The 22,581-nt window shown below is 44.0% G+C and overlaps 1 protein-coding gene across 10 annotated transcripts in view; it reads right to left on the bottom strand.

Annotated features, from left to right (window-relative positions):
• The window catches only part of picalma (phosphatidylinositol binding clathrin assembly protein a), a 39,983-nt gene continuing 17,402 nt past the window's right edge, over positions 1–22,581 (bottom strand). For 2 of the 10 annotated variants that reach the window (XM_069165163.1, XM_069165164.1), the window contains exons 8-25: positions 20,880–20,986; positions 20,728–20,769; positions 17,584–17,595; positions 17,356–17,441; positions 17,043–17,166; positions 16,358–16,491; positions 16,067–16,146; positions 13,118–13,267; positions 12,313–12,396; positions 10,964–11,032; positions 9,493–9,597; positions 5,033–5,131; positions 4,901–4,931; positions 4,717–4,816; positions 2,786–2,845; positions 2,243–2,344; positions 1,846–1,949; positions 1–1,277 (exon numbers count right to left, since the gene is read on the bottom strand). In XM_069165163.1, the coding sequence (XP_069021264.1) occupies positions 1,857–1,949; positions 2,243–2,344; positions 2,786–2,845; positions 4,717–4,816; positions 4,901–4,931; positions 5,033–5,131; positions 9,493–9,597; positions 10,964–11,032; positions 12,313–12,396; positions 13,118–13,267; positions 16,067–16,146; positions 16,358–16,491; positions 17,043–17,166; positions 17,356–17,441; positions 17,584–17,595; positions 20,728–20,769; positions 20,880–20,986 (1,478 nt within the window). In that variant the 3' untranslated portion in view covers positions 1–1,277; positions 1,846–1,856. Of the gene's footprint in view, positions 1,278–1,845; positions 1,950–2,242; positions 2,345–2,785; positions 2,846–4,716; positions 4,817–4,900; positions 4,932–5,032; positions 5,162–9,492; positions 9,598–10,963; positions 11,033–12,312; positions 12,397–13,117; positions 13,268–16,066; positions 16,147–16,357; positions 16,492–17,042; positions 17,167–17,355; positions 17,442–17,583; positions 17,596–20,727; positions 20,770–20,879; positions 20,987–22,581 lie in introns of all 10 variants that reach the window. The other 8 variants (XM_069165173.1, XM_069165167.1, XM_069165168.1 and 5 more) reach the window with 8 other exon arrangements.

Below are 22,581 nucleotides of genomic sequence, written 5' to 3'. Positions count from 1 at the left end.
TGTGGAAGCTTGCACTTTATTGGAAAAATCAAACAAAAATATAATCTGCAGGGACGATGCACCAAATATGCTCAGTTAAAGTATTCAGGGCCTCTTTCATGATCCGACCATGTTCCACTGCTGCAGCCGCTCCTTCCTGTGACTGGCAGGATCTCGTATATACACAAAGCACCGATCAACAGCGCTCCATTCTCCTGCACAGCTGGACCTCTCTGCCCACACGTTACCGGTCGGACCCAGAACCCGCCCGTAGGCCCCGCCCGTAGGCCCCGCCCACAGACCCCGCCCACAGACCCCGCCCACAGGCCCCGCCCTGTCCTCAGCACTGGAGTGCTTGCCTGTGGAAACATGACCGGAGCGTGAAAGGGACCCTGCGTGTTCGTTAGCTGGAAGAATAAATGGCATGCCGAAAGCATCAAAAGCATAAATGCAGATTCCTTCCAACTGCCTCCCTCACAAAATGTAGTGCTCTTACTGATGTGAAAAAAAGTTCCCTCCACAAACTCGGGAACCAACTGGACCGGTTTGATGGTGCTGATGAGTTTTGGTCAGTGTGACCGGCGGCAGCTGTACAAGGCATCGTGCGAGTACAGAATATTTAGTGCCCCAACAGCAAAACGTGACATCTCTTTATATTAACTTTTTTTAAAAATTCATCTCAATCACTCGAAACCCAATTCTACAATCAATCATACCATTTCATATGCATAAACCTGAAGACCTCCCACAATGAGGCCACTTACATTTCCTTGGTTTTGTTTCATGTAATCCTCTTTGCAGGTAATCATAAATAAATACAAACAACACACGAGGAATGTCTACTGCAAACAATACATCAAAAGAAAATAAATGTGTTATAAACAGGAGTTTCTGATCGGTGTCCTAATTGGAGGATGTTGGAAGAAGGTGATCATGATCGATAATCAAAAGAAGTGACTCTGGCGGCCTCGCCTGGAGAAAGAGGAACACAGGAGACGACTCTGTTTCCAGGAAGTGAAGCGCGATGTCAGGCAGCTCTCCGTCAGGTGGCGTGTTTCTCTTCGTCCACGTGGGTCAAAAATGGCGGCACACATTCTTGTCCTCCTTCCATGACTGAGACATGACGAGATGGGCACGATGTCCTCCGTGGTGCCTCTCAGACGGCCGGAGCTCCGAGTCACCGCGGTTCTATTCAACAAGTCTGATTTGGGCCTTTCGTTCTCAGAAAGAGGCGAGTTCGTTTGCTCCGATAGTTCATGGATCATCTTCAGACGCCCGTCGGGTTACATGAACTGCATCTGGAGGACGAAAAGAAAAGCATCAGCGAGGTTTCATGGTTTATAGGAACAGACTTCTAATGACACCCGAGTACAGAAACAGCAGCTGAAAGGCTCCACGAGAGAAAATAAAGGTGTGTGTGAAGCTTGCATTGAAAAACAGGAGCTGAAGTTCTATCACCAAGAAGCTGGAGTCCATTTATCAGATCCTCAGAGGTATTCTGGGATCAACACCTGTTTCAAAATATTAATCAGACTTTCAGATCTTGTCTGGCTGTTTTGTCCTTCTTTCATTAATTAAACTTCTCCCGGTTACATTCAACTCGACCACAGTCCTGAAACACAGAACTTCAGTGTCCTGCAGAGTCCAAATGAACCTGGACTCCGTCGGTCCCGGTTGAACAACAACACGTGTGCAGAGTGCAAAGCAGCCAGAGACGAGGGAGGTCACACGACGCCACTAAAATCATCCATTTGATGGGCAGCTCCGCTCAAACACACGAGAAGGACACATGCAACACGTGTGGACACGTGTGGACACACGGAGACCCGCAGCCGCCATGAAGCCGACACACACGGCGAGCGGTACCTAAAGACGCTCTACGAGAAATTGTGCAGAAAGAGCTGCGCAAAGGGGTCCTTCCCTGGAGCTCTGAGAGGGCTGAGACCGGAGGGGCTGGAGGAGGTGGGAGACTGAGACCAGGAGGACAAACAGAGGACAAACAGAGCTGGTGGTGAGAGGAGGTCCGGAGGGAGGAGAGCTCTGGTTCTGATCAGACGTGTGATGGAGGAGAACATGTGAAACCCAGCAGTCACAGGGATCATCAGCTGAAACATATCTAAGAGCCTCCGAGTCTCCGAGTCTCAGAGTCTCCGAGTCTGAGTCTCAGCTTACAGGAAAACGCATCAACTGAAAGAAGAACCTCTCAGAGTTTCATTTAGCCTGATGAAAGTGACCCGGTTCTGAAACAGTGGACGTCCATTACCTGTGCACCTGGATTGGAGCCGAACGGGTTGGCCGCCCTCATCACAGGCTGGGTGTACATCATGGTGGGCTGCGTCATCATCACGGAGCCCATGTTGGGGGGCTGATGGGAAAAAACACAGCAGGCAATGAATGGATGCATTCAGAAGGCTCCAAAGATAACGTTGTGGTTTCCATCTGCTCTAAAAACAGCTGAGTCAGTGAACGCATCACAACTCAGCAGATAAATGTGGAACGTTCAAGGACCCCGAGTTCAGAATGTTTGAGGTGAAACCAGGATTTAATGTCTCAGAACAAACCTCCAACTCTGATCCTCATTTATCTGAACATAAACATCACAAATAAATACGCAGCACACTGATGGAAAGCAGCATCAGTGAAGAGGAAGTGTTCAACATGCAGACCGAGTCATACCAGAAGATCTGCCTGTGGGGTGAGTGTGTGTGTGTGTGTGTGTGTGTGTGTGTGTGTGTGTGTGTGTGTGTGTGTGTGTGTGTGTGTGAGTGTGAGACAGGAGGTGAACATACACTCCCAGCTGACTTACCATTGCATATGCCATCATGCCCGTCGGCGTGGTTGCAGGGAAGGCCATGACAGATGGAGCCTGAGGTGACACAAAAAAACAGGATGATCCTCCAGAATCAGGACGCAGCGTCACACTGAAGTCTGTTCATCAATGAACCTAAAACACATCTACAAATGTCTCCAGGATCCCTCCATCCAACAGACTTGCTGAGCTCTTGCTAACTTTTTTGTATTTGTACTATGTCTTCTCTCAGGTGTCTCCGACACACCTCACATTCACAGACTGTTTCTAAAAGAGTTCGTAGCTTCAGGTCTGTAAAGTGGTTCTGATCCAGAAGTGTCTTCAGCTGCAATACCAGCGAGTGCCACTAGAGGTCGGCTCCAAAAAGCCTCCGGCTCCATAGACTCCCATTCAACTTCTCTCATCAAATCCAAAGTGAATAAAATGTGTCCATCAGTTATCTCGGTGTTGTTAGCTAAAGTCACTCCTTCTTCTTAGTTTTCTGGAGGTCCATCTGAAAATAATCCCTAATTCATTAGAAAAGAAGATTCAAGAAGACCTGTTTTTGGGGGCGTGTCTGTTTGATTGACAGGCCTGTGGTGCAGTCAGGTTACAGCTATCGGTGGGCGGGACGTAGTATCGTCATGGTTTCTGATCAGATTGACGTCAGTAGTTGGTTTGTGAATGTTTTTTTGACATTTTATTCACTTTGGATTTGATGAGAGAAGTTGAATGGGAGTCTATGGAGCCGGAGGCTTTTTGGAGCCGACCTCTAGTGGCACTCGCTGGTATTGCAGCTGAAGACACTTCTGGATCAGAACCATTTTACAGACCTGAAGCTACGAACTCTTTTAGAAACAGTCTGTGGTTTCGAGTTAAGAGTCAATTATGAAGGTATAAAAAGTGTATTCTGTTAGAGAGACTGCGTTCAACAGGGAGGTGAAAGGAGAGTTGACAGTTGACGGGCAGGTGCTTCTTAAGGAAACGTATCAGAGAGAACAAAGTAGAGAGTCTTTCTGTGTCCACTGTTCGCCTCCCCAACATCCCCTGCAGGGATAACAAACCCAGATCTGTATGAGGCCCCGCCCCCCTGGGAAGGATAGGTTTTATTAACTATTCAGTCGTTGGCGGGTGACTCAGACGTGACGCCGGTGCCAAAACGGGTGCTTTCATCACAGACTGTGCTCCTTTCATTGCAGCGGGAGCTCTCATTCAGGAGTCCTCCTCTCTGACAGGGTTCACTTGTTTCAGGTACACGTCACATGTCTCATTACACCTGTTGTTTGCATCATGTGAGGGATTATCCTTTAATGAGTGATTCTGCTTCTCGGTCCGTCCCGCCAGGATTTCACTGAGTTCTTTTGTGATTGTTGCGATCAAAAATGTTTGATTTTGTGGTGGATTTTCTCAAATATTTTGATTTTATTGGAGTTTTTGCAGAAAATTGCAGGATTAGAAGAAAATTGCAATTTAAGAAAGAAAAACCACTTTTTTTTAAAGCACTACCTGATAAAGGCATAAATGTGTAATCACTTCTTGTGGTAATAATCCTGCTGCACATCACAGAAATATTTTAGTTCTCATCATTTTTTATGTATTTTTAACCATGGAGATAAAAGGTCCTAAAAGGTCCTAAAAGCTGCGTATGTTTCCAGAACAGAGCGTCTGTGACTGGAATATAGAAACAAGGACGACATCAGCTGTCAAAATAAGAGCTCTAGATGCTGTTTGATCTGCTTCATTCGAGTCATCCTTTGTGACTTTTGATGAGTGATCAGCTGTTTGGACCTGTGTCCACATGATCAATAACCCATGTGTGTGTGTGTGTGGTGTGTGTGTGTGTGTGTGTGGTGTGTGTGTGTGTGTGTGTGTGTGTGTGTGTGTCAGAATCACTGCGACTACAGGAAGTGGTCGGACGGTGGGAGGAGTCACAGTGAAACGGGCCCTACCATGGTCGCAGGGTTCCAGGTGGTGGACGGAGCCGTCTTTGGTTGCCAGTTGGTTCCGCCCGTCAGCCTCTTCTCACCCGGCTGACTCCAGTGGAGGTCGCTGCAGAGAGGAAGCTCAATGTTAAGACGTGGTCAACACGCTGGATCAGGGACAGGAAGTCAGACGCTACTGGAGGGCACCTACTTCTTGACGGTGCCGTTCCCGATTCCCAGATCTAAAGAGGACAGAAGATGGTGAGCAACACACCTGAACATGGAGCCTAAACATGGAGACAAAACAATACATGTCAGATTATTAAAAGGGAGAGCGACTTACTGCCGACCAGATTGGCGAGAGAGGAGTCGAGGTCGGTGGACACCAGCTTGTGGGCCTGCTGGCCGTTTGGGGTCAGAGCCTGATTCGGGGAGGACGCCACTGTGGGTTTGAGGATGGTCCCTAAAATATCTTAATCAAAGGGGGCAGGACAAAGGAAAAGAAGGGAAGGAAGGAGGGGAGGGGGGGCACAACAGGTGAAGACAGAACAGACCAGACAACAACATGACAACACAGACAAACAGGAACACAGAGGATGGTGAGCGTGGATGAACCAAAAATAAACCGTCACTCAGCGGAGGCCGAGTGAGATCAGTGTGTGTGAAGTCAACTCACCCGGTCAGGCATACGCCATGCAAACAGGCCCACGGCAGAGTCACACCCCACGGCAGAGTCACACCCCACGGCAGAGTCACACCCCACGGCAGAGTCACACCCCAGGACGAGAGGAGAGAGAACAGAGAGCGGTCAGACCGTGAGCAGCGGACAACTCAAACACCGAGACTCAGTGAGACTTCAGGAACATCGTTATTTCAACCAGATTAATGGTGGTAGTTTGGTGTAGTTACCACACACTGAAACAGTCACATCACACTTCAGTCAAGCTGTTAGCGCTCCACTCGGCAGCAGCTAGCCTCAAAAACTGAGATGCAATTTCTGGTATTATTTCTTTCTGGTATTATTTCTTTCTGGTATTATTTCTTTCCGTTGTTATTTCTTTCTGTTGTTATTTCTTTCTGTTGTTATTTCTTTCTGGTGTTATTTATTTCTGGTGTTATTTATTTCTGGTATTATTTCTTTCTGGTATTATTTCTTTCTGTTGTTATTTCTTTCTGGTGTTATTTATTTCTGTTGTTATTTCTTTCTGGTGTTATTTATTTCTGGTGTTATTTATTTCTGGTATTATTTCTTTCTGGTATTATTTCTTTCCGTTGTTATTTGTTTCTGGTGTTATTTCTTTCTGGTATTATTTCTTTCTGGTATTATTTTTTTCTGGTATTATTTCTTTCTGGTATTATTTCTTTCTGTTGTTATTTCGTTCTGTTGTTATTTCGTTCTGTTGTTATTTCTTTCTGTTGTTATTTCTTTCTGGTATTATTTCTTTCTGTTGTTATTTCTTTCTGGTATTATTTCGTTCTGTTGTTATTTCTTTCTGGTATTATTTCTTTCTGTCATTATTTCGTTCTGTCATTATTTCGTTCTGTTGTTATTTCTTTCTGTTGTTATTTCTTTCTGGTATTACTTCTTTCTGTTGTTATTTCTTTCTGTTGTTATTTCTTTCTGTTGTTATTTCTTTCTGGTATTATTTCTTTCTGTTGTTATTTCTTTCTGTTGTTATTTCTTTCTGGTATTATTTCTTTCTGTTGTTATTTCTTTCTGATATTATTTGTTTCTGGTGTTATTTGTTTCTGGTGTTATTTGTTTCTGTTGTTATTTCTTTCTGGTGTTATTTCTTTCTGGTGTTATTTATTTCTGGTATTATTTCTTTCTGGTATTATTTCGTTGTGTTGTTACTTCTTTCTGTTGTTATTTCTTTCTGGTATTATTTCTTTCCGTTGTTATTTCTTTCTGGTGTTATTTCTTTCTGGTATTATTTCTTTCTGTTGTTATTTCTTTCTGGTGTTATTTCTTTCTGGTATTATTTCTTTCTGGTATTATTTCGTTGTGTTGTTACTTCTTTCTGTTGTTATTTCTTTCTGGTATTATTTCTTTCCGTTGTTATTTCTTTCTGGTATTATTTCTTTCTGGTATTATTTCGTTGTGTTGTTACTTCTTTCTGTTGTTATTTCTTTCTGGTATTATTTCTTTCCGTTGTTATTTCTTTCTGGTATTATTTCTTTCTGGTATTATTTCGTTGTGTTGTTATTTCTTTCTGGTATTATTTCTTTCTGGTATTATTTCGTTGTGTTGTTACTTCTTTCTGTTGTTATTTCTTTCTGGTATTATTTCTTTCCGTTGTTATTTCTTTCTGGTATTATTTCTTTCTGGTATTATTTCGTTGTGTTGTTACTTCTTTCTGTTGTTATTTCTTTCTGGTATTATTTCTTTCCGTTGTTATTTCTTTCTGGTATTATTTCTTTCTGGTATTATTTCTTTCTGGTATTATTTCTTTCTGTTGTTATTTCTTTCTGGTGTTATTTCTTTCTGGTATTATTTCTTTCTGGTATTATTTCGTTGTGTTGTTACTTCTTTCTGTTGTTATTTCTTTCTGGTATTATTTCTTTCCGTTGTTATTTCTTTCTGGTATTATTTCTTTCTGGTATTATTTCGTTGTGTTGTTACTTCTTTCTGTTGTTATTTCTTTCTGGTATTATTTCTTTCCGTTGTTATTTCTTTCTGGTATTATTTCTTTCTGGTATTATTTCGTTGTGTTGTTATTTCTTTCCGTTGTTATTTCTTTCTGGTATTATTTCTTTCTGTTGTTATTTATTTCTGGTGTTATTTCTTTCTGGTATTATTTTTTTCTGGTGTTATTTCTTTCTGGTATTATTTCTTTCTGTTGTTATTTCTTTCTGGTATTATTTCTTTCTGTTGTTATTTCTGTCTGGTATTATTTCTTTCTGTAGTTATTTCTGTTTTGCTGTTGGCTAATATTGGCAATTTTGTTTTTTAACTGGAAACATTTTTTTTATGATGTTGAGTAACATAATTTGCAAATCACAAACCCATATTGAATTAAAAATGGAACAAAGACAACAAATGTTGAAACTAATACACTTTTGTATACCAAAGAAAAATATCTGCTCATTTTTTATTCAATGCCGGCAAAAAAGTTAAGACAGGATCAACAAAACACTGGAAAAGCTGTGTAAAGACAGAAAAAACCCACCTGCTGGAACATCTGACAACTAATGAGTTACCATTGTAACAGATCAGGAATTCGATTGGGTATAGATGATTTCAGAGAGGCTGTGGCTGTGAGTGTGTGTGTGTGTGTGTGAGAGAGAGAGAGAGAGAGAGAGAGAGAGAGAGAGAGAGAGAGAGAGAGAGAGAGAGAGAGAGAGAGAGAGAGAGTGTGTGTGTGTGTGTGTGTGTGTGTGTGTGCGTGTGTGTGTGATAAAAAGGCACCACACAATAATGTGAGTAAGTGTGTCTAAATGCAGCCACAGAAAACACACATCACAGATAATCTCTGTCTGCACATGAACATGTTGATGAGGCAGCAGAATGACGAGAAGCTCAAAGATAGACCAGCTGTTGGAAACTATCGGTCACGTGTTTGGTGTTTTATCTCAGAAAAGCTCACAGCTGTATGTCACTGACTTATCTACCGAGCAACAAGGAGAATCATGTTTAACTACCAATCAAATCCCAAGTGACAGTCTCAGGCGATCTCACTGCTTTCTGACAATCTGAATTATCATGGGATGGTCACTGGAAGTGATGACAATACAAATAACTATAAAAAAACAACAACTAACAAGCAAATAAACATTGTATAAAACCTCAATGGCTGATAAACATAATGGTGCATACAGACGTTCTCCCTGCAGCAATAATAAGGTTTTATTCTACTTTTCCAAACAGTGAACCAGGTGTTAAGTCTGTAAATGAAACCCTTCTGTCCAATGAAGAACCAGCAGCCCAAAGAAGCTGGCGGCTTCATAAAAAGATTCAACTTGCCATAATAGAAAGTTTCTTTCATAATCTGATGAGGTTTGGACATTTGTAGTTTACATGAACCACACACAAACAAATCAAAGTGCAGCACTTTGATTTTTTTTTTATCTGTTCCAGATCCTCTACATCCGAGGTCTTCAACAGGGGGTCCGCAGAGGTACTGCAGAGGGTCCCTGAAATTTTTGGTTGATTAGACAAGTTTTAATTTTTTTTAACAAATTTAAATGTCTTTAAATCGACATTAACATGAATCCAACATATTGTAGTGAATCGATAAATGGAGGCAGAAGATGTTATCTTGCAGTCAGAAATGCACATTCAGCAGGAGACCAGCCTGGACCTGTCCCTCCAAGCTTGGACCTGTCCCTCCAAGCCTGATCCTGTCCCTCCAAGCTTGGACCTGTCCCTCCAAGCCTGGACCTGTCCCTCCAAGCCTGATCCTGTCCCTCCAAGCCTGGACCAGTCCCTCCAAGGCTGGACCTGTCCCTCCAAGCCTGATCCTGTCCCTCCAAGCCTGGACCAGTCCCTCCAAGCCTGGACCTGTCCCTCCAATCCTGGACCTGTCCCTGGACCTGTCCCTCCAAGCCTGGACCTGTCCCTCAAAACCTCCTGCACTCCTCCAGTTTAATATAAAACACTATTTTATACAGTATCTATAGTAGGGGTCCCTGCTCTGTCAGTTTGGGGGTCCTTGACCTGAAAAACGTTGAAGACTCCTGCTCTACATGATCCAATAAACATGCAACCTGCCTCCGAGCCTTCAGGTGGCAGCAGAGGCCACGAGGCCCGCTGCCTTCAGGACGGCCACTAGGAGGCGCAACTTGCAGCAGTCCAACACATACCTGCAGCGTCCAGGTTGTTAGCGTTGGTGTTGTTCCCAAAGACCGAGTCGAAGTCGACATGAAGGCCCGGAGAGTTCTGCTGGGGCGTCGGGGAGCCGGTAAACCCTGAGGACACAAGAAAATACCTCAAGATCCAAAACATCTGTTCTTCTCAACACCAACACGGGTGGAAGAAAAAAGGAAGGAAAGCATCCATACAAGCAGAGGAGACATTTAAAAAAAACAGGTTTCAAAAGACACGTCTGTTTTCTTCTGTGACGTCACACACTGGTGGTGTTCAGACACAGGTTGATGCATCAGGACCAACCAGCAACCAGCAGTGATGTCATCAACCATCAGTGATGTCATCGTTGGTTTGTCAACATTATGAATCCTCCAGTTCAGATTCTGTCCGTCACCATCTTTACTAGTTCGGAGCGGTTTGGAGCAGGAAGTGACCATATTTGGATGTATATATAAATATTAGTTGACGTAGCTTCAGGTCTGTAAAATGGTTCTGATCCAGAAGTGTCTTCAGCTGCAATACCAGCGAGTGCCACTAGAGGTCGGCTCCAAAAAGCCTCCGGCTCCATAGACTCCCATTCAACTTCTCTCATCAAATCCAAAGTGAATAAAATGTGTCCATCAGTTATCTCGGTGTTGTTAGCTAAAGTCACTCCTTCTTATTAGTTTTCTGGAGGTCCATCTGAAAATAATCCCTCATTCATTAGAAAAGAAGATTCAAGAAGACCTGTTTTTGGGGGCGTGTCTGTTTGATTGACAGGCCTGCGGTGCAGTCAGGTTACAGCTATCGGTGGGCGGGACGTAGTATCGTCAGGTTTCCGATCAGATCGGTCAGATCCACCTCTGGCTCCTCCCCCAGCTCGTCCAAATATGGTCACTTCCTGCTCCAAACCGCTCTGAACTAACAAGATGGTGACGGACAGAATCTGAACTGGAGGATTCATAACGTTCACAAACCAACGATGACATCACTGATGGTTGATGACATCACTGATGGATGATGACGTCACTGATGGATGATGGTTGGTCACTCTCCAGTCCAGCAGGTGGCGTTAATGAACCTGTGTGCCCACTGTTACTAAAACTCAGGAGAATAACATCCATCACAGGACTTTAATCTCCTTTAAAACACTGTGGAAACAGGAGCTGAAGGAACCTTTCAGTTCCTTAAAAACTCGTCCCTGTGAATAAAAGTCCAGCTTTAGGAAACACCTTTATTAAAAAATAAATAAATAAAATGAATCAATTAGTTAACAGAAAAATTAGTGGTTGCTATTCTAATTTTTTTTTTTTCCATCAATATTGCCAAAATTTCTGTCATTCCAACTTTTTTAATTTTCAAATTTTATGTGAAAATAAATGTCATATTTGGAGATTTTTGACTGTTGATGATGAAAGTAATGAAAATAAAAGCATTATACAAACCCTGAGTGTTACGGAGTCTGAGGTCTGATCGGGAGTTACCTACCTCTGAACAGACCAACAGCAGCCTCACACTGGAACACTGGGGGGGTGGTGTAAGGCCCACAGAAGGAGTCTGACACACAGGAAGACAGGAGGAGGAGAAGAGGGGGGGAGGAGAGGGGAGGAGGAAGGGGGTGAGAGGGGAGGAGGGGAGAGGAGGAGAGGAGGAGGGAGGACAAGAGGAGGAAGAAAGAGGAGGGAGGAGGAGAAGAGGGGGGGAGAGGGGAGGAGGAGGGAGGAGGTGAGAGGGGAGGAGGGGAGAGGAGGAGAGGAGGAGGGAGGACAAGAGGAGGAAGAAAGAGGAGGGAGGAGGAGAAGAGGGGGGGAGAGGGGAGGAGGAGGGAGGAGGTGAGAGGGGAGGAGGGGAGAGGAGGAGAGGAGGAGGGAGGACAAGAGGAGGAAGAAAGAGGAGGGAGGAGGAGAAGAGGGGGGGAGAGGGGAGGAGGAGGGAGGAGGTGAGAGGGGAGGAGGGGAGAGGAGGAGAGGAGGAGGGAGGACAAGAGGAGGAAGAAAGAGGAGGGAGGAGGAGAAGAGGGGGGAGAGGGGAGGAGGAGGGAGGAGGAAGGGGGTGAGAGAGGAGGAGGGAAGAGGGGGGAGAGGAGGAGAGGAGGGAAGATGAGGGGGAGGAGGGGGAGGAGGGAGGAGGAGGAGGAAGAAAGAGGAGGGAGGAGGAGAAGAGGGAAGAGGAGAAGAGGAGGGAAGAAGACCATGAAGATACCAGAGCAGCAGGAGTAGGAAAGTCCAACGTTTCACACGGCTAGCTTAAAACTACGGCAAAATTAAAGGTCCCATATTTGACACTTCCGCAGCGTTTTTTTTTCCTTCTTGATTTCCATTAGAGATATTTTTGTGGTTTTAAGCACCAAATTTTCATCTAACTTTTTAAGAACAAACCGTTCTGTGTTTAAGGTACGTCGATATCGATGACCTCCTCTGATTGGCTGAATCTTTCCAGAGTGACACTCCCCCGGACCAACCACACCTTTACTAAAGTCTCGTAGTTTGTTAGCTGCTCCATGTTTTCTGACTTATAACAGGTTGGACAGTTGGCCACGCTGACGGCAGACATTTGTGACATCACAAATTTACAGCGGTACAAATGGCTCATCCAAAGAGCAGAGTTCACCTACAGTATTTAAACCAGACCTCCTTTATAATAACATTAAAAAAGAGATGGATATGTTACAATATGGGACATTTAACAATGCAGGCTCCGCCCACAGGCTCACAGGAAGAAAAAAAAAGGGGGAGGGGCTCTAATTCACTAAGAGACACCGCATCAGTACACCTCAACTCATGACAAACGTTACACAACACGTCACTGCTGTCACGCCAGCTGTCCTGCAGCCGTACCTGTGATCAGCGTCTCTGGCTGAGCGGCAGCGTCGAGATCAGACGCCAGCGAGGAGCTCGAGGCAAAAAAAGGATTGTAATGATCTGAAGAGAAACAAAAGGCTGCTGATGAAGATGGACAGTCACGCAACACACCTTCCAAACACAAACACAAAGATAGAAAAGAAAAGAAAAGAAAAGAAAAGAAAAGAAAAGAAAAGAAAAGAAAAGAAAAGAAAAGAAAAGAAAAGAAAAGAAAAGAAAAGAAAAGAAAAGAAAAGAAGAGATGAAACTTGTTTAATCAGAGAAGGTGAAGAGCTGAGAAAACGAACATCAGGGCCGTAGTCACAAGTTCCTCCTGGTGGGGAAAGAAAACATTTCTAAAAATGTTCCCTTAAAGTTCGGTAGGAATAGATTCTCGTAAAGATAAAAGTTCAAGTTTTAAGGTTTAAAAGGACGTGTTGCCTAGCAACGGGGTGGACCACACCTCCTCACTAAGATCAGCGTTTCTGTTCTTTCCTTCATCAGAGTTGCTCTGAGAAGGTTCCTAACCCTCTGAAGATAAACTGAGGTCACGTTGAGGTGACGTTCAGCGCTCCAAGAGGACTCGGCGTCTCTGAACACGGCCGCTGATCTCTGATGAGCGTGAGACGTGATCTGAACTGTGGTCCAATCACTGCACGTCTGTGTTGGCTTGGAAACCACACAGGAAATCCTCCGCCAGCGGGACGTCCTGGGATCCATCACATCGGTACAACATAAACATGTCGAGTGGACACAAAGTGAAATGTAAAAGAAAAGTGAGGATGCAGCGAAACAATCCCACCGAACACGTGGCGGCTCGGTGTCCCGCAGGACAGACCGAGGGCGTCCGAGGACGCCGAGGACAGGTGGACATCGACAACAGGCAGAGTGAGGAAAGGGTTTGAGTTGGGAATGGATTCCTCGGCAGCATCTGCAGCAGAGGTGAACGGATCTGAGCGGGTAGAGGAGGAGAAGGAGGAGAAGGAGGACAGAGATGATGGAGGAGAGGAGGGTGAGACACAACAGAGTGGTTAAAGAGTGCATGCAACACCAGGTGAAGGGGGGGAGGGGGGCTCAGAGATGGAGGTGAGAAGGATTAAAACAGCGTTAGAGATCCAGAGACGGGGTGAAGTCAGGCTCTGCTCTGATTGGCCGACATCAGAGGTTCACACCAGCAGCTCTATCGCCCATTTAGAACCATTTAGAGCCGATGACCTCTGACCTCTGACCTCTGACAGCAGACTGGAAACATGAACACGCTGCTGGTCAGCTGGAGGAAGCAAACCTTCTCCTGACAGACGACACAACTAAAAGCATCACCTAAATGATGTCACCGTAGATCTGATCTGAGGCAGCCACAATATTTACACAATATTATACTCACATTTATACTCTATTCAAATTTGTATCCATTTGTTTTTTATTTATTTCCTCCACATTTTCATACCTTTTATCATCCGTTGAGCTGCTTTTACACTTTTAATTCCTCTTGTGTCATATCTTATGTTTTATCCCTCTTTCTGATCAACTTTGATCTTTTTAATACGTTGTCCTCATTTTTATCCCCATTTTAGTTTCTAACTATTATCTCACTCGATTTTACCTTTTGATCTACCTTCTACATTTCTTTTATCTTGTTGTTTTTTAATTTGTTCTCAAATTTATTGTATTTTTCGGGTCTACAACTTTCTGTCTCATTACTGGCCTGTCAATCATCTGTTAAGCACTTTGAAACGTAGCAAAATGTACAGAAAGTGCTTTATGAATAAAGTTGAATTGATTGATTGATACTAACAATGTTTACTACAAGAACACTGGAAACATCCAAACCTGCAGAATAAGATGTGTTTAAAGGCGTATTAATGTGAGCAGTGTTTCTGCAGGCGCTTACATATCTGTAAATATGGGACTGTTTTTATTTCAACAATAGCAACATTAAAATAAAATCTAAAATACAAATCTGAGCATGTTGTTGTTTCAGCTTGTGTTAATGTTGACAGGCGGATGATTCAACATGAGACTCAACACCTGGAAGCAAAGGTGTGTGTTACATTAATAATAAAACTGTCAATCAAACGTACATCACTTCAGTTGGAGGCTGAAGTTTCACTCTGTGGTGTGTACTAGTGAGTGTGTGTTGGAGCTGTGTGTACTAGTGAGTGTGTGTTGGAGCTGTGTGTACTAGTGAGTGTGTGTTGGAGCTGTGTGTACTAGTGAGTGTGTGTTGGAGCTGTGTGTACTAGTGAGTGTGTGTTGGAGCTGTGTGTACTAGTGAGTGTGTGTTGGAGCTGTGTGTACTAGTGAGTGTGTGTTGGAGCTGTGTGTACTAGTGAGTGTGTGTTGGAGCTGTGTGTACTAGTGAGTGTGTGTTGGAGCTGTGTGTACTAGTGAGTGTGTGTTGGAGCTGTGTGTACTAGTGAGTGTGTGTTGGAGCTGTGTGTACTAGTGAGTGCGTGTTGGAGCTGTGTGTACTAGTGAGTGTGTGTTGGAGCTGTGTGTACTAGTGAGTGTGTGTTGGAGCTGTGTGTACTAGTGAGTGTGTGTTGGAGCTGTGTGTACTAGTGAGTGTGTGTTGGAGCTGTGTGTACTAGTGAGTGTGTGTTGGAGCTGTGTGTACTAGTGAGTGTGTGTTGGAGCTGTGTGTACTAGTGAGTGTGTGTTGGAGCTGTGTGTACTAGTGAGTGTGTGTTGGAGGTGTGTGTACTAGTGAGTGTGTGTTGGAGCTGTGTGTACTAGTGAGTGTGTGTTGGAGCTGTGTGTACTAGTGAGTGCGTGTTGGAGCTGTGTGTACTAGTGAGTGCGTGTTGGAGCTGTGTGTACTAGTGAGTGTGTGTTGGAGCTGTGTGTACTAGTGAGTGTGTGTTGGAGCTGTGTGTACTAGTGAGTGTGTGTTGGAGCTGTGTGTACTAGTGAGTGTGTGTTGGAGCTGTGTGTACTAGTGAGTGTGTGTTGGAGCTGTGTGTACTAGTGAGTGTGTGTTGGAGCTGTGTGTACTAGTGAGTGTGTGTTGGAGCTGTGTGTACTAGTGAGTGTGTGTTGGAGCTGTGTGTACTAGTGAGTGTGTGTTGGAGCTGTGTGTACTAGTGAGTGTGTGTTGGAGCTGTGTGTACTAGTGAGTGTGTGTTGGAGCTGTGTGTACTAGTGAGTGTGTGTTGGAGCTGTGTGTACTAGTGAGTGTGTGTTGGAGCTGTGTGTACTAGTGAGTGTGTGTTGGAGCTGTGTGTACTAGTGAGTGTGTGTTGGAGGTGTGTGTACTAGTGAGTGTGTGTTGGAGCTGTGTGTACTAGTGAGTGTGTGTTGGAGCTGTGTGTACTAGTGAGTGTGTGTTGGAGCTGTGTGTACTAGTGAGTGTGTGTTGGAGGTATGTGTACTAGTGAGTGTGTGTTGGAGCTGTGTGTACTAGTGAGTGTGTGTTGGAGCTGTGTGTACTAGTGAGTGTGTGTTGGAGGTGTGTGTACTAGTGAGTGTGTGTTGGAGGTGTGTGTACTAGTGAGTGTGTGTTGGAGCTGTGTGTACTAGTGAGTGCGTGTTGGAGCTGTGTGTACTGATGTGTGTACTGGTGAGTGTGTGTACTGATGTGTGTACTGGTGAGTGTGTGTACTGATGTGTGTACTGGTGAGTGTGTGTACTGATGTGTGTACTGGTGAGTGTGTGTACTGATGTGTGTACTGGTGAGTGTGTGTACTGATGTGTGTACTGGTGAGTGTGTGTACTGATGTGTGTGTCTGTGGCAACGGAGCAGCGCTCTCACCTCCCCATGTGTTGGCGGTGGACAGCGGCGGCTGGAAGGCCGGCTGCAGGTCCAGCAGGTCGTTAGTGGTCCTGGAGGTGCTGCAGCAGAACGAGGACATGAAGGACCAACCAGTTAAAATCTGCCGTATCTTTTTATTCTCTTTGTGTTCAGACTGTTGTTCTGCTTCTTCAATCATCAGCACAGAAAAGATTTATCTCTTCATGAGAAAACAAACTACCCGTGAGATGATTTAGAAATGTTTTAAAACACCTAATCCATCCTCAGCAGGTGTGAGTCATGTGACCTCACCTGTTGGTGGAGCTGGGAGTGGAGAAGAGGTCGATGGCAGGGGCGGAGTTAAGGGTCCCGCCCACAGTGGAGACGGGGGAGGAGTCTGTAGTTGCCATGGCAGGATTCTTCTGGAGCTCCTTCAGACGCTGGTCCTGCAATAAACAGGAGGCTAACGTTAGCAACAGGTAGGCTAATGTAGGTTATTGTAAGAATTGTGCGTTTATCTGCAGCTCACAGTCGAGAAGATGGGAACTATGAGGGGAAAGCACAGAAATTCTTCAAATCTGTAACAACTGTCATGACTATGCTGTGATTTTAGCACTAGACAGGGATCCTAGTAAAACTAATGGCAACTTCAAGGCCGTTAGCGGTGACTGAAACCTCAAACCCAACTGAAAACATGACCTCTGAGGGTGAGCAGGAGTAAAAAGGACGGGGTTTTTTGGCACCGGTTGTATTTTTAGCAACATTTCAGCAAGTTTTTAGTCTGAGTGATGTTATTCTGGTTCTTTATTTTCACCAGAGTGCAACAAACAACTGGAAGGCGTTCATGGACCACAGAGAGCGCCGTGCGAAGCCTGAGCGGTGAGCAGACTCCAACACTAAAGGTGAGCACTGTGGCTGCGCTGTGCGAGCAGGATGCTGCTGCTCAGGACTGAAGTGCCTTCAGCACAAAGGAATGGAAGTGGAAGGAAAAGTGTACTTTTAGTGCTCTTAGACGTGACTGCTCTTCCTCCAGGGCCGCCTGTTTCTCCCTCTCGTCCACTTTGGTGAAAGAGTTGCCGGTGTTGGCCAGCGAGGACACAGCGTTGGAGAGGGTGCTGGCTCTGAACAGACACGGAAAACAGGGAGTAAGAATCCAGTCAGGGAGACTGAAGATCAACATCTTACAACTTTTCTTCACCGTGGTGTCAAAGTTGACTCAAAGTTTTACTCCGACAACAAAATAACTTCTACACATCAGTCCAACACTGGAGCTGCTGCAGCGGACGTGAGCCGAGAGGACGCCCACCTACCTGCTGGCTGCCGTGGAGTCTTTGACCTTCTTCCCGTCTACGGAGGCCAAGTGCTGCTCCAGGGCGTCCAGCAGGCTGCTGGGGGCCTGGAGGGAGGGTCATTGACACACGTTAAGTTTCAAAGGCTAAAGAACGCATTACACAAGAGCACGAAGTAGCGAAGCATGCCAAGAGTCCACAAACAGGTACGGACACACGGACATAGAGAGATAAGATTCAGATACTTACACAAACTGTAAACTGAAAACGGAGACAGAAGGAAGGGAAATACAGAAAATAAAGGTGGTAATAGTCAGGATGTTATTAAGAACAACTTGTCTAGTTCTGGTTCATATGCAGAGCTACGGGTACATTGACGCTGCTCACTGGCCTCCTATCCAACACAGAAACCCTGGATTCACACCTTTATTTGCTGCAAGACGTGCAAGGTCAGGAGCGAGTGTGCGTCCTGTTCGTCGGTGCAGTGTTGTGGACGCATGCAGAGCTGCCTGGCGTGCACAGCGTTTGTGTTACAACGTGTTAGGCCTGAAGCTACGCAGCGTTAGAGGACAACAACGGCCAAATTCGGAAAGTCCAGATCATAGAGGTCACATGTGAAGTCTCACTGTATTCAGTCTGCAGTTTAATGTCTGCAAACAGCACTAAATGAATCAGCGTGTCAACAGGGAGTCACATTTACGGTAAATTACTTTCTGAGCTACCAAGAGTTTGTAAAATAAAGCTGAGTTCTATTATTTCTTCTGTTTGGAAACAATTTCCTGCCAAAATCCTACAAACAAAAGAAACATGTTTTGGAAGTGTTTGTAAGATTCCCTGTCAAACACAGATCGGTCTCCAAATACACAACGACATCAACAACCTGCAACACAACCTGTCAAACAAACACACAACGTTTCTCTAAAACATCACGTCGTCGAGAAAACAAACCCAAATAATACTAAATAGATCACGTGAATTATGGCACAAAGTTCCCACCGTCATTTTACAGAAGATTTTCTTCAGTAATGATCAAAGTGACACACCCTCCACGACAGCAGGTGGCGCTGTGGCTCAATTTAAATGCAACAGTATTCTGCCTGCAAAGACCCATTTCATTAAATCTAAGCAGCTAAATCCCAGTTTGAAGTTGGTCTCCCGACTACAGCGAAGTCATTCGAATATTTCTGACCAGTTTGACTCGACACGCCTTCAGTCTATGTGAAAAACATTCATCCACGTTGGGACATGAATCAAATAGTTTAATACATAGTTGGTGCATTTTGTCTCAACAGTTTGAATTTGAGACCTTTGATTATGAAGTTACACCATTTCAATACAGCAACCTGACGGCAGTGATGTCACACTCAGAAAGGACTCATCTCATGAAACTGAGCGAGAATCAAACAGCAGCAAACTTTATTTCATCAACTTTATGACCAAGAATGTGACTTCTTAGTCCAATAACTCGAAACATTCATCAACTTTGGATAAATGATCATCACTAACGAACGTGTTTAACGTAATGATTTTAGGGACGATGCAGAATTTTCTGTCGGGTTCGTTAGTTCGTTAAATTATCCAAAGTTGATGAAGGTTTATATATATATATATATATATGTATATATGTGTGTGTATATACAGTGGTGTGAAAAAGTGTTTGCCTCCTTCCTGATTTCTTATTTTTTTGCATGTCTGCCACACTTAAATGTTTCAGATCATCAAACAAATTTAAATATTAGTCAAAGATAACACAAGTAAACACAAAATGCAGTTTTTAAATGAAGGTTTTTAGTATTAAGGGAGAAAAACAATCCAAACCCACATGGCCCTGTGTGAAAAAGTGTTTGCTCCCTCCTGTTAAAACATAACTTAACTGTGGTTTATCACACCTGAGTTCAATTTCTGGAGCCACACCCAGGCCTGATTACTGACACACCTGTTCTCAATCCAGAAATCACTTCAATAGGACCTGCCTGACAAAGTGAAGGAGACCAGAAGATCCTCAAAAGATAGACATCATGCTGAGATCCAAAGAAATTCAGGAACAAATGAGAAAGAAAGTAATTGAGATCTATCAGTCTGGAAAAGGTTCTAAAGCCATTTCTAAAGCTTTGGGACTCCAGAGAACCACAGTGAGAACCATTATCCACAAATGGAGAAAACATGGAACAGTGGTGAACCTTCCCAGGAGCGGCCGGCCGACCAAAATTACCCCAAGAGAGCAGCGACGACTCATCCGAGAGGTCACAAAAGACCCCACGACAACATCCAAAGAACTGCAGGCCTCACTTGCCTCAGTTCAGGTCAGTGTTCATGACTCCACCAGAAGAAAGAGACTCGGCAGAAATGGCTGCATGGCAGAGTTCCCAGACCAAAACCACCGCTGAGCAAAAACAACATTAAGGCTCATCTCATTTTTGCCAGAAAACATCTTGATGATCCCCGAGACTTTTGGGAAAATACTCTGTGGACTGACGAGACCAAAGTTGAACTTTTTGGAAGGTGTGTGTCCCGTTACATCTGGAGTAAAAGTAACACTGCATTTCAGAAGAAGAACCTCATACCAACAGTAAAACATGGTGGTGGTAGTGTGATGGTCTGGGGCTGTTTTACTGCTTCAGGACCTGGAAGACTTGCTGTGATAAATGGAACCATGAATTCTACCGTCTACCAAAACATCCTGAAGGAGAACGTCCGGCCATCTGTTCGTGACCTCAAGCTGAAGCGAACTTGGGTTCTGCAGCAGGACAATGATCCAAAACACACCAGCAAGTCCACCTCTGAATGGATGAAGAAAAACAAAATGAAGACTTTGGAGTGGCCTCGTCAAAGTCCTGACCTGAATCCTCTTGAGATGCTGTGGCATGAACTTAAAAAGGAGGTTGGTGCTGGAAAACCCTCCAATGTGTCTGAATTACAACAACTCTGTAAAGATGAGTGGGCCAACATTCCTCCACAGCTGGAAAAGACTCATTGGAAGTTATCACAAACGCTTGATTGCAGTTGTTGCTGCTGAGGGTGGTCCAACCAGTTATTAGGTTTAGGGGGAAACACTTTTTCACACAGGGCCATGTGGGTTTGGATTGTTTTTCTCCCTTAATAACAAAAACCTTCATTTAAAAACTGCATTTTGTGTTTACTTGTGTTATCTTTGACTAATATTTAAATTTGTTTGATGATCTGAAACGTTTAAGTGACAAACATGCAAAAAAATAAGAAATCACTTTTTCACACCAATGTATGTGTGTGTGTGTGTATATATATAGCGATACTCTGCATATGATAATGTTATGTATTATATTACGTCCCAAAATTTGGCCATTCTCCAGTGAAGTAAAGCAGTGCCAGCAGAGGAGAGGCTGTGAATGGTGATGATTGAATGTGACGACTCACCTGAGACAGATCTGGGATGTCCCCTCGATCGATTCCAACTTGCTGCAGGAGAAGAACAGACACCGTCAGAGTTCATGAAACAGCAGCCAAACTATCCTGCACTCCCAGAATCCTTTGCAACCCCTGACGGGTGGGCCGGGCTCCTGACTCACCTCTGCAACTTTGAGGAACTCTGAGATTCGTGTCATTCGTGTCAGGAACTTCTTGTAGATGTCAAGTCCTTCTTTGCACTGAACTTTCTTCATGTCAAAGTATTTTTCTGTTAAAAGAGTCAAAACAAAAATGCTATCACAAACAACATCATCGTTTTACTCATTTCTGACCTTTTGAAGTTTATATTTTCACAACATAAAACAGTTCTGAGTCCAGTTCTTCTATACGTCCAGAGTTTCATTGGTCTCAACGATACGACGGATATACAGAAGGTCCGGGTGAGCAGACGTTGGACTCGCCCAAATAGTAGAAACGTTTGTTAGCCTGAGTGTTGAAGCAGCGAGGACTTTGACAGTTTTAAGCAGCACTTGTGTTCTAGCTGCAGCGAGCAGGCTAACGGCTAACGGTAAACAAGCAATGAGTGAGAGTGAGGACGTGTCGGTGAGGCTCAGTACTGGTCTGAAGTCATTTATTTATGAACTCTCAAATATACAGCAGGTAATAAATGGGCTTCCTGCTGAGATTTTAGGAGCCAAGGCGACGTATTTGCACAATACTGGTATGAACGGTAAAAGAAAAACAATATAAATTAGTCAGAGACCAACTCTTCCAACTGTCTCAGTGAAATAACCCGGTTTCCGGTCAGTACGTCAACGCTAAAGAGGTTTGCTGAGTGGGGCAGAGCGAGCTAAGCAGCAGCTGTACATGTTTATTATGGAACACTTTTTTTCATAAATATAAATTATTATAAATTATTCCTACTGTAGTGACATTAATGTGCTTCAATCTATTCCAAGGAGCAGTAAAAGTGTCTCAGAAGTGTTCAAGGTGCTGTGGAGGATGAAGCAGAATCTTTAGTCATTCATAAAACATGTAAAGAAATTTGCAATGTGTATGGGAACTGAAAAAAAAAGAAGGAAATTATTGATTTCTCAACATATCAACGTCTTGAGGCTTATTAGACCTGATTTAATGTTGACGTGATCAACCGGCTCGAAGAAGCATGTCAGAGTATAAAAGACTTAATTTCCTGTTGCCAGTAGGTGGCGCTATGACTTTTACTGAGTATGACCATGCAGTTGTCTTCAGGAGGGGACTTTTATCAAACATGTAAAGTTTGAGGAAGATCGGACACTGTACATCAAAATTACAGTAACTTTAATATCATGGCGATACACTCAAAATGGCCGCCACGCCACAGGTGCATCGTTTGACGAAAACAAATTATTTTCATAACTTTTCATCCCAACGGCATTAAGACTGGACGCACCAAATTTCAAGTCGATAAAATCTGTAGGAGTTCATTAAAGTGCAACACATGCAAATCGCCAAAATGGCCACTAAATTCAAAATGGCAGACTTCCTGTTGAGTTTTGGTCATGGTGCCAAGATACTTTTTTGTGACGCGTGATACACATGTCCACCGAATTTTGTTCATGTCGGTGAAAGCAGCCTTGAGGTCTCAATATAGGGGGCGATAGCGAGCCATTTTGTGACCAAAACCTATAGAATACTTCCATTTGTACTGGAGCTGACTTTTGTGTAAAGTTGAATGAGTTTTTGAGCATGTTAAAAGGCGACCACTCGGTGCTCGGGCCCTAACCAGATCTACAGTTGGTACGGAAAGTATTCAGACCCCTTTAAATTTTTCACTCTTTGTTTCATTGCAGCCATTTGCTAAAATCAAAAAAGTTCATTTTA

Source organism: Embiotoca jacksoni, unplaced genomic scaffold (genome assembly GCF_022577435.1).
Source record: "Embiotoca jacksoni isolate LCO1_2020_lvr unplaced genomic scaffold, fEmbJac1.0.p SCAF_33, whole genome shotgun sequence".
Classification (NCBI taxonomy): Eukaryota; Metazoa; Chordata; class Actinopteri; family Embiotocidae; genus Embiotoca; species Embiotoca jacksoni.
This window is presented reverse-complemented; position numbering and strand designations above follow the sequence as displayed.